Source organism: Eleginops maclovinus, chromosome 16, assembly GCF_036324505.1.
Source record: "Eleginops maclovinus isolate JMC-PN-2008 ecotype Puerto Natales chromosome 16, JC_Emac_rtc_rv5, whole genome shotgun sequence".
Lineage (NCBI taxonomy): Eukaryota > Metazoa > Chordata > Actinopteri > Perciformes > Eleginopidae > Eleginops > Eleginops maclovinus.
Genome location: NC_086364.1, coordinates 16835708 through 16848021, shown reverse-complemented (window position 1 = coordinate 16848021; position 12314 = coordinate 16835708). Strand labels below are relative to the sequence as shown.

Sequence of the window (12314 nt, the reverse complement as noted above, 5' to 3'; positions counted from 1 at the left end):
ATAAGGTTAGTGGGGAAGCTCAAGTGAAGGAAAAAAGGAGAGGGACAGAGAAGTATTTGAGTGTAATTCAAAAGCTCTCTTATTTTCCCCAGTTTAACACATTTAGGTTCCTTTGTGTAATGCCATCTTTCAGCTTTGGCCGAATCTGTAGCGTAAGAAAATGGTTTTACAAAGTAAAATATTAACCTGAAAATATGATGTGCACAGTTATAGAGAAATTTATAACTGACGTAGTCGTTGTGACCTTCAAACTGACAGCTGGAATTGCCCTCATTGGACAAAATATAGTGTGAATAAACCATGTCATTTTCCTGACAGTACTACTACACACCACTGTCCCCACAGGGCAAGCCTCTATAGCAGGCTTGGAAAGTGTTTACTACTTAAACACTCAATCACAAGTCTCATATATCTGCCTGTTTGGTCTGGTTAGGACCAGTCAGACTGGCCCATAAAGAATAGGATGTCATCAACTTCCTACTGTCCCCTATTCACCCCAATTGATGCTTCAGACTAATAGCTTACACAAAAATGCAATGCTGTAGTACACACTGTAAACATGCATGCACACACACACGCACACACACGTTGGTGCTTGGATTTTATACACCTGTTCACAATAGAGGAGTTTTATACTGGCAACTTTATATTGTATATGTGTGTCTGTCTGTGTGTGGCAGTCTGTTGTTAACGCTGCATTGACCAGGATGACAAGAGCATGAAGCTAATGGCTTCAAATTAGGCAGCTTTCCCAAACAATTATCATCAAATCTCCTTCAATGTGCAATTTCATCCGCATTCCTCCACTTTTTGATGTTAGCCTAATTCCTCTCTTCCTCTGTCTCAGGTGCCCTGGGCCACCATCAAGGTGATTTATTCCCCAGGCTGCACCTGCGCATTGCTCCATACTTCTGGCTGTGTCTCATTCACAGTAGGAAAAACAGTTAGTGACTATGTTTACTGTAACCTCTAAACAGGTGTAAAGTAGCTAAGTAGATTAACTGCTGTACTAAGTACAATTCTTTGCTAATTTGTACTTCTACTCCACTACAATTCAGTGGTAAATTGTGTACTTTTTCCTCCACTATATTTGTTTGATTATATTTTGTTACTTAGCAGGTTTGTTTAATGATGTGAAACACAATCAACACTTCAATTTGATTTCAGTTAAACCTGGAGTATAATTCACGAGCTACCCTGCAGCATAACAAGTAATTAAGCTCCACCATTACAAGCTTTGCTAAATACATTAATGCATCAGTAATTATAATAAAAACGTATGATATTATTCTGAAATCTGCATAATGACAACATTTTTGGTACTTCTGGTAAGTAAGTTTTGATGCCAATACTTTTTTTTTTTTTTTACTTGAGTAACATTTTGATTGCTGGACTTTATCATGTAACAGTTTATTCCTAGAAATTTGGTTCTAGTAAAAATGGGTTCAATGTGTGTTTTTACACCAACAACTAGTCTCGTGCTGTCAGGTGATTAAAACCACCTATGGGTGGAACTTTCACATCCAAAAGGAGGGGGGACGTTTTCCACATAAATACTCGCAGAATGCGTCGATGCGCTAAATGACCCTGGGAAATAGCAGCTTTAGGACGCACATCATTGCCTTTAGACTTGGGAGGAAAATCCTGGAGGATAATGTTGTTTTTTGCAGCTATGGAAATGGAAATCTGAGTGACATCAATAAAATGCTGCAGGATGAAAGTCAAGTTTGAGGTGGTTTCTCTTTTAAGCGACGGAGGAAAAGAACGAGAGAGTTGATTTTGTCCTCAGAGTAAACCTGATGAATACCGTGAGAGACGCGCATCACGCCACCTGATAGAGTGGAGAGGAAAAGGCGCACAGGATTGCACAGGTAGGTTGAATCCCATATAAGAATACCACGCCATTTAAAAGAGAAAATGTGTTTATGAAATGATCTTGAATATGAATTAATGAAATATTTCTATCATAGTTAATGGCTCTCTTATTTCGCAATAGAGCACGTGCAAATGTACTACCTGTGCGTTTGGAAAACGTATGAGCCTTAAAAGTTTATTTGGCAAAATGTACATTTAATGAGTCAGGCATCTTATGACAGTGGGCTGAAGCTCATATAGATCAGTTGACAAAAAATATCAAACACCAAGCAACGTAAAGGGGGATAGGGGCTCCAAGTGTTTGTGTTCTCAACAACACAGTGCGGGCTGCGCGTCATTCCCGTGTTTTGAAGCGCGGTTCAATGCAGCTTTACGTCACACTTCTTATTTGTGCAACACATTTTCACAGCCTCAGGTTTGGCTGACAACTGACTGTTTTAAAGTTATTTATTATTATGATTATTATTATATGTCACGAGGCACCAGGTGGGGACAATATGCCGTTTCATAATGGCAGGGATTTCCTTACCAGCAGTCATTCATCTAATTGCTGTAACAGGTTTTACAGAAATGCACTTTATATGTAAATTAGGGATACCTTCACAACTGTACAGTATATCTTTATTTTAAGTTTGGTTGTAATATTAAAAGAATAAAAGGTCTAGGATTCAATTAGTATTCAATCAATTGCTCTGTGGTGGAATCAAAATGTTACTAATTGAGTTAAGGGTCTTAAATTCAGCTGTATTATACTTAGTCGATTTACATTTACTCTATATGTACAATATTGAGGTGCGGCCCACTTTACTCATTGCACTTTTTTTAATTAACTCCACCATTACCATCTGCAACATTAAAGCAATTTACACATTAATCTATCACTAACTAAAATATGTATTGTAATATGAAACAAGCCAATCTGCAAAATGTTACTTCTAGTACTTTAAGTTTAATTCAATGTTTCATGATTATAGCTTTTAGCAGAGTATTTTTACTCTATGATTGTACTACTTTTAACATGGTTAAATATCTTCTACTACCCCCTGATCATAATATAAGGCAAAGTTAAAATACATTTACTGTGAAAAGAAAACTGAAAAGATGTTAAGAGCAGTGAAAGGACACAAAACACTGACTGGAGTTCAGCTTCAGCTCAAACGTACTGCTGTCCCCAGGCTGCATGAATGCACACGAGCAAAGTCACAGCAAACATCCATCAATCAGTAAAGTTATCCATTGTCTACCTCCTCTCCTCTTGAACCTTAATGCTAAAATAAAAAATCCAACCAGTCATGTTTCCAGTGTTGGGGACAAGTGGCAAGAATGACTTCCTATTGTTATTTAAATTATCAGCTCAATCTACAATCACACTTTTATGTGTTAGAATACAGTGCCACAGTTTATTGCTACCTCAGAACCGGTACCCTTTATCACACTTGAGGGATTTCACAAAACGAATGAAGTATTTGACAAAATAAATAACTTGTGTTCTGCTTCAAATCTCTTAATTTATATTTTTTCCATTGTGGCACTCAGGCAGAATTTGTGCTACGTGCCACTTGGCCACATTTATGGACATCTAATTCATCTGCAATGACAGTACTTGGAACCTGCTTAACTAATGTCATCTTTTTCTAGGAAGATTAACTTCCCATTAAGAGAAATGGACTGTTGGCCACTGGCCCAGGCAATTTAGTGGAAATGTTCCCTAATAATATGGGCACCTTGCCCAGAATGCCTCCTGCCCATGTGTTGTTGTAAGGTGCAAAGGTATACATAACATAAATGGTCTAAAGACGAAACTCACATAGCCTTAGAACACACACAATACTAAACTGCTGCAACAGACATCCAAGCCGAAATAAAGCCTTAATGTAGGTAACGTGTTGTTTTCAAGTATCAAATATAATGACTGTAAATGTGTGTCATGATTATCCTCCATTTACTGTACTCCTAACAGACACCAGCACTACCTCCTTCAACATGGATGGCTACAACAATTGTACGACAATACCTGACAATGTCACCTTGTCCTCCTCTAAGTCCTACCCCACCCACAAAAATATCTCAGACTTTCCCGAACCTATGCCCTTCAGCGTGGTCACTGCAGTTGTCTACAGTATCGTCTTCATTGTGGGTCTTCTGGGTAACACTCTGGTCATCTATGTGGTGGTTCGCTACACCAAGATGAAGACTATAACCAACATATACATCCTCAATCTAGCCTTGGCGGATGAACTCTACATCCTTGGAATTCCCTTCCTAGGCACCAATAGTGTGCTCTCATACTGGCCTTATGGAGATTTCTTCTGCAAGGTGTGCATGACTGCTGATGCCATGAGCCAGTTCTCCTCCACCTTTTGCCTGACGGTGATGAGCATCGATCGTTACATGGCTGTTGTTCATCCTATGCGCAGTGCCAAGTGGCGGACGCCCCAGGTGGCCAAGATTTTCAATGGCATGGTGTGGGTTGTGTCCTTTGTGGTCGTGCTGCCTATCACGATCTACTCGCATGTGCAGCAGGAGTTAAACACCTGCAACATAACCTGGCCTCAACCGCAGGAGTTGTGGTCCATTGTCTTCATCCTCTACACATCCATCATAGGTTTCTTTGGTCCTCTGGTTGTCATCTGCCTCTGCTACCTGCTCATTGTCATCAAGGTAAGGACACAAAGGAAACTAGCCTTTGGTTTTTAATGGTGTCTTAATACACATCCTTGCCTCCTATAAAAATTAAGTTCAGATACAACAATGTGGTAAATTGAAACAAAAGATTAACTTAAACACAACAAAACTAATTGCTAATGTTTAGTCAACACTACTACTTGTATAGCTTAAAATAAGTCATTTACATTAAGGTGTAAATTACGAAAAGTGAACATTGACTTCGGATTTCACATAGGACACAAACACCAGTCTCCTAGTCCAATGTTTAAAGCCCCCTCCCCCTTGCCCTCCTCACTACATGGACATTAACGGATTATGATTAGAAACCTAAATTGCAAAATAAAACTTAATCTGGGGCACAAAATGTGTTCCTCAAAAAGTAATTGAGAATGCAGTTTTGTTGCATGGTACCCCAATTCCTAGAAGATCAGGCTGGAATACACTTCTGAATTTCCCTGTAGCTTCTTCCCAAGTCCCATGAAACCTTCTCAATCTACTATCTAACTTTCAGGTGAGGTCAGCGGGTGTGCGTGTAGGCCTGACCAAGCGGCGTAAATCGGAGCGTAAGGTGACACGCATGGTGGTGATCATCGTGTTGGTGTTCGTACTTTGTTGGATGCCCTTCTTCACTACCAACATAGTCAACCTGATTCATATCATCCCTGAGAACAATATCAATGCTGCCATCTACTTCTTCCTGGTCATCCTCACCTACGTCAACTCCTGCGCCAACCCAATCCTCTACGGGTTCCTCTCTGACAACTTCAGGCAGAGCTTCCAGAAGGTGCTCTGCATCAACAAACCAAACTATGCTGGGAACAAAAACCAGATGAAAGGTAGACCGACTTCACCCAAGATAGAACCACAATCCAGGAAATCACACGAAGATTGGAATCATGCAGAGCATTCAGGTATTTTATAAACCTTATTCATGTGATCAATCTAGGTTCTGATTCAAGCTAACATTCTTACTAATAGCTAGTATACTAAACCTTAAAGAGGCCATTTTATGCCTTTTTGGGGGTTTCCCTTTTCCTTTTGTAGGCATTGTGCATGTAAATGGTCTGCAAAGGCTAAAATCCCACCACCTTCACACCACCGCTTCTATTTTCTAGCGCTCTAGACATCTCTAAGCGGTTGACAAATCACAACAGAGCCGGACAGCTAACCAAGCAGAGCAGACATTTTGAACATTACAGCATGTAAACATGTCATAGTAGAAAAAAATACAGTACAAAATACAAAATATGAACCTGGAAATTAGATTAATAATGCCCCTTTTAAAAAGGAAGGACTGAGGCAGGCATAATCATTGTGTTTAAAATAAATGTAGCCTTGTAATTGGATTATTTAAAGTCATTCTTACTGTAGTAACATGTCTCATTGTAAAATTACAGTGAAAATGTGACTTGTGTAATATACAAGTCTCCTATATCAAAGTATGTCATTTTGTATTGCTGATCTCTGTGTCTGTGGTATGTTTCAGCAGCCTGTCCAGTTGCAGGTTATTGAAGACTTTGACGATGACCCTTTTACTACAAAAACCAAGATGAATGGCCAGCAATTGCTTCGAGTCTTCAAGCTGGGTCACCATGATCTAGTGCTCAACAAAATGTGACGTGTGACTGTTCACTCCTGGACCTTTTCTCTTTTATCTGGGACTTTTGTAGAGAGGAACAAAGAGAGCAAAAACATGTTCTTTATGTCTTTGAACAGTATGTAGGCTGGCTGCATTGTACAAGCATTAGGTTGTGTAAAGATGTATCATCTCAGAATGAAACAAAACACGTTGAAAAGCTTTAAGTTCTCAAATAGCTGCATAGAAAAAAATACATTTTACTTTCAAAAAGGATTACTCCGTAGGCCTTGTCATCCAATTTCAGTTTCATATTTCAATATATTATAGTAAGAAACCTTGTTAAATGTACTGATGATGCTTTTTGATATTCATGCAATCACTCTATATCTGTTATCTTGATGAAACCTGTAAAATGTTCATTAGCCATTTTACTTTTTTGATAGAAAGTAAAAAGGATTTCAACAAATAAAACGATTTGCCTAGCTTTAACATTCAGGGAAAAATCGAGGAAATATTTGTTTTCTTTTTCTCTCGCAAATGCATTTTTGTTTCTTGTGAGATGCTTGATCTACTCATCCTAAATGCAGGGGTTGTATCATAAATGTATCAAATGAAATGTGCTTTGGAGCAAACCATCATATGCGTAAAAACCACACTAGTTGAGCAAACGTCACATTATTTAAACTGAAAACGCTTCACTTTGACTTTATCGGAGGCTGAAAGTGGTATTGATACTTTCATCTAACAGTCAACAATAAATGATATAGCTGTACTTCCCCAAAAATGTATCTGCTATTTCAAGACAATCTGATATTTGGTGCAGAAGTACACCATGATGAATGTATCATGTGAGCCATTATAGGTCATTTCACCTTGCTCAATGTTGTTTTATTTTATTCCACCAAGCATTTATGGGGAGTCACGCTAATATTTGAATTTGAATTCAATGTAAAGCTTGTTAAAACGTTTTTGATGATCATTACAATTATATTTCTCCTGGCTTTTTAGATTGGGCTTTTTTGTGACAAGTAGCTCCGCCAATTGTTGTCCATGTACGTGTTTCTCTTCTATCTTATATTTGTCCAACAGCATCTGCTGGAGCTGATGCCATTGAGAACTAAAGTTAGCATTTAGCTCCTGGACTTTGAGGTTTCATATTTTATGCTAACATTATTGGGAACTTGCTGTGGCAAGTTGTAACGTAAGCCAAGCAAATCCATGCTGACAATGTTTGTGGTGGGTTTGAGTTCAACAAGAAGGACCTGTGGAGAAATAGATGCCAAAATGCTAACTTTAATAAACTAACCTTCTTTGTAATGTTCACCCTGCGTTAATGCTACACAATGCAATGTGCTGCAGACAGCCAACATGAAACCAAGACCTTCTGTATGTGCATCCATCCCATAAACAGACAGGTGATGTTTTTGTCACTCTGGATGAGCAATATAATGGTAGGTTCATGATTTTTATAGCCCTTTATCATAATTTCAAGTCTTAAGAGTGGAAGCTTTTTGCTTGCATGTCAAAGTCTCTTGATATTAACCACTTTAGGTTTTCATTTTTTTACTTTTTTTTGTGTGTAAACTAAGAAGAAATGTCTTTATTTCCCTAAGAACAGGGCACTGTAACAAATGTTGATGTATGTAACAATTTAAAACAAAGGCTTACCACATTCCCATAAAGGTCTAATGTCTGAAAAATAAAATCAGTTGACTTTGAATTTGTTGTTAATGGTGGGGGGGTTTGTTTGATTGGTTTCCTCCAAATTAAAGCTATACAGTAGAAACCCTTTCACTATTTATTTAATATACTGTAAGCAACCACGTCAAAAGAGTGTGAAATGCAAATTGTTTTAACGTTGGATTTAGATTGTTTTATTTTTGGAAGCTTATCGAAATACAATTTCATTAACACCATGAAAGAGTTACTGTAACTTTCCTCCATCTCCATTCTCAAGTTAAATAAATACATAACAGTATGTGTCTTAAAGTAACTCTTAAACTCATCGGGATTTAGATTCAGAAGGCACACAACATTTTGAAAGCTAAGTAAGAAGTCATACAACAAAATAGGAGCCGTAAACTCAGCCATAACACATCATCTTTTAAGCTTATATAAGAAACATGTCGCTCATTTACACTTCTGCAGGTTGAGATGAAAACGAAAAGTAAGCGCTGATTTATTTTATGCATATCAACCTGTGATATTCCAATGGGGTTGTACTAAACAACAACACATATCATTGACATTATTTGATTCAGTGAAGCTATTAATACATGTGGTCTATCGCTGTTCAACATGGGTTTCTAGTAACCTGTTTCATTTTCTTCCCCTGAGCATTTTCCTCTTCTATTGCTATTTTCTGTCTTTGCCGCTGCACCTTCTACTTGTCTTTATGTCCCCCTTCCTCATTAGTCCACTTCTATAGCATACACTGTACTTCAGCCCGTATTCTATGTTTACTGACAACCTGTTTGTGAGGCAGGATGTGGGGGTAGAAACACACTCTGTGCCTTCTACAGCTTCTGGTTACCTCTGTGTTTGGGGTAGTGCTGCTTTTGTTCCATCGACCTCGATGTCAAGTGAAGGACCCGTATTATTGCCAAGCAGAGAAAAGAGCACATTACAACTTGTTTAGCCTTTAACATGATTCTGAGAGACAGAGACAGACAGAAAGATGGATCTCATTATATAATGCTGTAGTTTTCACAGCTTGTTTCAGTGTGAACAGGAATTCCAGGGAATTAGCCTTTTCTGGGAAGACATAAATCAGACGCTATCAAACTGTCCACACATGGCTTTATGGACACACAAGAACACAAGTCAGGGAGAGGAGGAAGAAGGAGAGTATTTTGTCTCAATAAATAATAAACATGTCAGAGTGTGGTGACGGAGCAGAAAGGAATTTAGGCATTTATTTTTGTGGAAGCGAAAAAGACAGTGGTTGATATTTGAAAAGTAAATGGTAAAGGTTTCATTCTCAAGAGAGTGTACTGTACATTATAATTGTGCATCATTGCTGCTTTTCTTTACATCTGGGTTGCATTGCAGCAAAACAACAAGCCAATCACAGCCCAACCTGAAACTGTGTATAGTTTAAAAGTTAAAATAAAAGCCAAGCAGACTTTCTCTTGAAGCTTGCAGGGGGTTTTGGCTGCAAAAGGGAGAGGAGGAGCTGCTCTGTGTGGTTAATCAAATGAGAGCTGTGATTTTTTTTCCTGCCTCTGCCAGGAAACATCATTTCAATAATGTTTAAAGGAAGTTCCCTGCAGTAAACCAAGCCCAATACGTTGGTTATATTTAAACTACATCCAAACCATACGCGTGTTTATGCAGACAGTTGGAAATCCTAGACACCATTTTTATGGATGATACATTGAATTATTCACTTCTACATATTGTAACAAACACTGGCAATGTAAGGCGAGGTGACTTATCCGCAGAGTCATCGCATCCTCTACAAATGTATATTGAAAATAACAGCGCCTACAGCTGATGTTGTAAGTCAGATTTCATTGGCTAAAAGATTCAACTATAGCTTAGGTCTTTAATATGAAACACGCTTAAATTAACAGACCATTGTTTCCGTCATGTGGCTTAAAAAAGCCTGGAGCTTGTACATAATATTTTCTGTTGTGGTTGTGTGTGTTTGTGACTCATGGAGACATTAAATTGAAGACTAAACTTGGACTTTGCCCTGGGGTTCTCCCATCATGTCAGCAACTGTCTTCTTTAATCTAAACACAGGGCAACTGAGCCAAATACCTCCCCTGTGCTGTTAAAGTGTGTGTATGTTTGTTTTGGTGTGTTTGTGTAGATGCTAACAGATGACTAACAGATTAAGAGCTCCTTCATCACAGTTAAGGCTCGACAGACAATATTAATGTGATGCTCCCTGCAGCTGACATTTTGTTTTCTTATTAATTTGCAGACGAGTGTGTGTTTGTCAGGGAAAGCACCCGCCACATCATTTCATGTACATCTTTTGGTAACTGATATAAACTTTGTGCTCCCAATGCCAGGCTGCCAATTCTAATCTTTTTTCGTAACCCATGAAAAGAACAAAACACAGAATGCAAAATCCATGAAAAGAAAAGTATCAAGACTCTGATTTCATGCATTCTGCCAAGGGCTAATTACATAATTAATTAATCTGAAATCTTAGATATATAATTAGTCTGTAAAATGTCAGAAAACGTGAAAGATGTCTGTATCAATGTCTCCATTTCTCTGCAGCTCCGTTACTCATGGATAATTTAGGGACTGAACTAAACGATCAGCAGGGTTTGTCACACTCAGAAGTATAAATCAACAGAAATGTGTTTGTTCCTCAAGACGTGCTACACTGTTGTAACTGTGTGGTGATTAAATTAATGAACTCAAGTCCCCTCCATTAAAAGGGTGATCCTTCCTGACCTGATTGACTTGAACCCTGATATATTAATTAAAATGGTCATCAAGATAATAGAGCATCTATCAGCGAGTGGACATCATGAAAAAAAAATTGAGTGAATCCGGATCCCATAGCAGGCAAACAATAAACTGATTGTGTTTTCTCCAGAGGATCTAATAAAGGAAAAGGCTATGAGCAAATGGAGCCATTGCTGAGGACAGGAAGACCTGTAGGAAAGCATGATGGAAATACCGGAGATTGGCTGTTTGTTGCTCATTGAAGCAAAGCTCTTCTTCCTAATATACTGCATAGGCACTGTAGGAAAGGTAGTCATGTTAGTAGCAGTGATGATGTCAATAACGTCTATTAATTATAACCATATTGAAATGAAACAATAGCACACCATCATGGATTCCAAGAAGAAATCTGTCCCCTCAGATTTCTTCTTGGAATTTCTTATTTAATTCCAGTGGACACAATACATCGATTTGAAAGGTTTGACCAGAAATGTCAGTATGGTGTCGTGTCTGGAGTAGTCGATACACCTTTTGAAACATGAGAGTTCATTACCCTCCAGTGGTCACTGTTAGAAACTGCAACAATAAAGCATCAGTTTAAAAAGGGTGTATTATGCTCATTGTCAGGTTCATGTTTGTATTTTGTGCCCCTACTGTGACAGGTTTGCATGCTTTAATGTTCAAAAAGCTCTTTATTTTTCTCATACTGCCTGTACTGCAGCACCTTTTCACCCTCTGTCTGAAACAAAGTCTGGGCTGCTCTGATTGGTTACTTTGCCGGCTACGTTATGATTGGTCAACCGCTTAGGGATGTCCCACCCCTTAACCTATCACGTACAATGTGTTGGAGCTATCCAATACAGAGTGTTACATCAATGATGTCACTATGTTACAGAAGTTAACAAAGGACTACAATGGAGGCATTTCTGGCAGAGTGTGCTTTGGGATTCTAACTTTTGCAGACACACATGCAAAAAAAAACAACTTATATAACCTATATATTATGCTTTTTGGGAAACACCCACAAGTATAATAGGGCCCTTTTAAGATTTGTTTTTATTATTTTACAAAAAAAGTATTAACAGCGATTGTTCAGTAGATATTTTTCCGCAACATCACAAATAAGAGTAACAAAAGTATTGTAATAACTATAAAAAATCAAAACTGAAAAAGTTGCAACAGAATGTTATATTTATGGAAGATAATGTTGGCCCTTTAGCTTTGAGAATCAATCCAAACTATGAGCTCTACAGTCATGTATAAAGACTGTATATATTCATTGTGTTTAATATTATTCTAATGTTGTGGGGAGATGTATTTTATTTACACCATAGATAAATGAAAATTAATAGTGTTTTTAAATGAAGTAGTGTTACCACTGCCTTTGAAATGTTGATTAAATAGATCCTTTAATGTAGATTAAAGGATCAAATAAAAAAAATAATCAAAACAGAAATCGGTTTTCTTTCTGGGGATTCATATTTCTACTCTTCAATGGTGACCTCAAATATGCATAACTTTAGGACTTATGGTTGAAAATCTTTGATTCACTTTGGGTGATGTATTTATTGCATTTTTTCCCCTATAGGCTTGGATCTAAAGGGGATATAGATTACATTAACAATTTAGCCAGAACCTGGTCTAAATTATGAATGGAAAACTACAGCCAGTCACCTTGGGGTTTACATGGTCTCATCGAATTAGATGCAAATAAGTTGAATCTTGTTTGTTGAGTTGAGAAGATGTATATTAAACCCAATACATCATGCAGTGCTTTATATTT

General features: G+C 37.9%; 1 protein-coding gene across 1 annotated transcript; it reads left to right on the top strand.

The window, feature by feature from the left end:
• The first annotated feature begins 1573 nt into the window (after positions 1-1573).
• LOC134878156 (somatostatin receptor type 5-like) lies at positions 1574-7841 on the top strand. Its single transcript, XM_063904011.1, is given in 5 exon segments — positions 1574-1871; positions 3836-4536; positions 5054-5401; positions 5403-5453; positions 6029-7841. Coding segments are annotated over 4 exon segments (1209 nt in total). The 5' UTR covers positions 1574-1871; positions 3836-3858; the 3' UTR covers positions 6161-7841.
• The last annotated feature ends 4473 nt before the right edge of the window (positions 7842-12314 follow it).